The 3,061-nt window shown below is 50.0% G+C and overlaps 1 protein-coding gene across 1 annotated transcript in view; it reads right to left on the reverse strand.

Moving 5' to 3' along the window:
- Positions 1-3,061, reverse strand: part of LRRC45 (leucine rich repeat containing 45) — a gene marked incomplete at its 5' end in the record, with an annotated part of 8,890 nt that overhangs the window by 3,744 nt on the left and 2,085 nt on the right. Inside the window, 6 exons of the mRNA XM_010191968.1 lie at positions 1-18; positions 191-268; positions 567-702; positions 1,615-1,692; positions 1,802-1,860; positions 2,420-2,532. The exon at positions 1-18 is cut by the window's left edge and continues 106 nt beyond it. Coding sequence (XP_010190270.1) covers positions 1-18; positions 191-268; positions 567-702; positions 1,615-1,692; positions 1,802-1,860; positions 2,420-2,532 — 482 coding nt within the window. The remainder of the gene's footprint in view (positions 19-190; positions 269-566; positions 703-1,614; positions 1,693-1,801; positions 1,861-2,419; positions 2,533-3,061) is intronic.

Raw genomic sequence — 3,061 nt, forward strand, 5'->3', positions numbered from 1 at the left:
CCTCTCCAACTCATCCACCTACAAGGAAATAGCCACCACAAAGGATTTTCTTCTCCTGTTATCAGAGGAAGCTGGCTGTACAGAACAACCAGCACAGACACAAACAAGGATCAAAGCAGAGGACGTATACACGGAGCAGAAGTGAACAACATCCAAGTCTCGCTCCCCAGCCTTGGACTTGCTGTCCTACCTGGTTTCTTAGAAGCAGGTTTTTCTCACTGGCAGCAGACAAGTCACGCAGAAGCTTGCCTTCCCGATCAGCACACTCCTGCAAACGGAGTTAAAATTAAGAACCTGAACTCACCTTAGTTCTTACACTGCCAACCTACTCCAGCAAACACCACATCCAACTAAATCCAACCTACCCCGTAAACACCATGGCTCCTCACCACACCTAGCACTCACCTGCCTAATTTACACAAGAGTTTTTGTCATGGCAGCTGCAGTTAACCTACCAGTGATAAAAATAATGCTTGCCCATCCCCTCCAGCATCCCCCAACTCCACACAAACCAGGTATGACCTGGAACCCTGCTCTCAAACCCAACCAGGACTTATCCAGCTCACCTGCTTTTGCTGCTGGAGCTCTGTAAAGTGGCGCTCAGCCGTGCTGGTTTGTTCCTGTTTGACGGCATTCATCAGCTCTCCCAAGCTGTGCACCTTCTGCTCAGACAGAGCCAGGGCAGCCTCAGTCATCTGCAGCCTACGCAGAGAAACGCCTTCGAGTCCCTTCCAAGGGAGACGCTTCCAGCAAGCTCTCTACGCCACGCAGTACAAGATGTTAACACATATTTGGCAGTGGGTGAAATCAGGACGGCTAAATCAGGCATTTTCTGCCCTGCTCATCTCTGCAGTGATCTGGCACTTCTCAGAGCCTGGTGCCCCACTGCGCTTTCCCTGTGTTGTCTCCCATGAGCTGTTTCCCTGCCTGGACCCCTCCAGGACTTGCCAACTTTCACAGAATGAAGCTGGCTATCTTATACCACTGCAAGGTTGTTTAAAATTAGGGACAGATTTTTAAACACAGGCAGCGGAAGCGATTTGCTTACTCTGTACATGAAGGACATGCGATGGGGCATCGGAAAACAAAACTGCCTTAACCTGACAGAAGTGGAGGAGACAGGCTCATCGGTGTCTGCAGTCTAACCACTGCCATGAGCACGTGGCTCTACCCAGTCTAACACTGCCCTGGGCACCTCCACCTCGCTGCTCCTCAGTAGAGTCTCGCAGGTCAGGTTCCTCCGTATCTGCAGTGGCTCTCAGAGGATGCTGCCAGGGGAAGCAGGTACAGACTCTTGCCAGGCTGTGAGCTGTGCAGGGAACGTGCCCTCATCCCATCCCCACAACCCTTTTCTTTTTTTTCCTTCCCTTTTCACCCTCTGTAATTCACTTGCTCTTACACCAATGCACTGTAATTTTACTTAAAAGCAGGCTAAATATCTAGTGTGGCAAACCCAAAGGCCTGATGTGACCATAATTTCTGTATATTACTGCAGAACTAAGAGAAATAGTAAGCCAGCCACCCTATGAGATTATCCCCCTCCTTAGCAGCTCTGCTCAGCACCGCCCACACAGCAGAGAACAGTGGGAAGGTGAAGGTTTCCCTCCTCCGTACTTGGCTTTCAGGGAATTCATAATGGAGTGCTGCTCCTTCAATGCCTCCTGCAGCTGGCTGACTCGCACTGCAGACATCCTGCATTTGGGGAAGGGAGGAAAAAAAAAGGTGGGCAATTTCTGCCAGGAAATGGAGAGGGCCCAATTCTGCTATCAAAGAGCAGAAAGCACACAGAAGTTCAACTCACCTGTCACTCCTGGCTATTTCTTCCCTCTGCTTGTCTATAGTGTCCATCAGATCCAAGAACTGCGAACAAGGCAAACGTCAGTGAGAAAATGAACTGCATCAGCTTGAAGCATTTACATTTCTCATTGTTCTCGCCCCAGCGACAGCTGAGGACAGGTCAAGGCACTCTGCTGAAAGCCAGCAAACCGGAGGTTTGACTGCTTCATTAACACGTCCGACTGAGGCCATCAGTTACAGGGAGACTGCACCATGAGGTGTCAGAAGGAAAACAGCCTCATATTTTTAGGTTTTCACCACCTGGAAAATATCAAACCAGTTGCAAAAGAACCACCAAAAGTATGAATTATGAGTTTAAAAAAAGAATCACCAAAACTCCTCCAAAATCCAGAGTTAATATGTTCAAAACCCATACCCATATTGCAATGGGTTTGATTCCTGGGAAATTGAGCTCAGAGGAAGGACCCACTTTACTAAACCACGCTGTGTGCCCGCCCATAAAGATGCACACACAGCCTCAGGTGTGCAATAACCCTGCCACCGAGTGTTTCATGGGGACACCGAGGGAAAGCACAGGATCCCAGCTGCCCCATCTGAACTGCCAACACGTACGACTGCTGACCTGCTTGGTTTTCTCATCCTTCAGACTCAAAACCTCCTTGCTGAGTATGCACATTCGGTTCTGGGTCTCACTCAGGAGAGTTTGACGGTCTCGGTTGTGATCCATGGCTTGTTCTGATGCAGAGAGAGCAGGAAAGAATGCACATGTTTCTAAAGCAACAGAATAGCAAGCTCTGCAGGAAGAGACAGTGCTCAGGATGACGCCTGGCTACCAGAAGCACCAGGACAGTAGCCCTTCTCAGGCTGCCCCATATAGAGACTGCTCCCATCCTACAGACATGAAGTGGGGTAGAATCAAAGAGAGCAGCGTGTGTGGGGAAATCTGCACCCCAGCCACAGGAGAGCCGTTCAGCTCCACCACGGCTAGGACAATGACAAAGGACACGCTGCGTCAGCCGTGCCCAAACTGGGCTACTCAAAGGCCAACAAGAAGCTCACGTTCTCCCACATTCACAGAGCACAGTAATCTCTAATCCAACCCAAATTACTTTTTTCCTCATCTCCAACCTGACCAGCCCTCATTAGCAGACAAGAGGAAGCGATGTAGGGCAATGCCACTGAGAAAGGGAGGGGAGGAGGAACAGCTCTCTTCTGGAGCAGCAAGTGCCCACACCCCTGAAATGAGAAAGGAGTTACTGACTCT

This window comes from Mesitornis unicolor, unplaced genomic scaffold, assembly GCF_000695765.1.
Source record: "Mesitornis unicolor isolate BGI_N332 unplaced genomic scaffold, ASM69576v1 scaffold26259, whole genome shotgun sequence".
NCBI lineage: Eukaryota > Metazoa > Chordata > Aves > Mesitornithiformes > Mesitornithidae > Mesitornis > Mesitornis unicolor.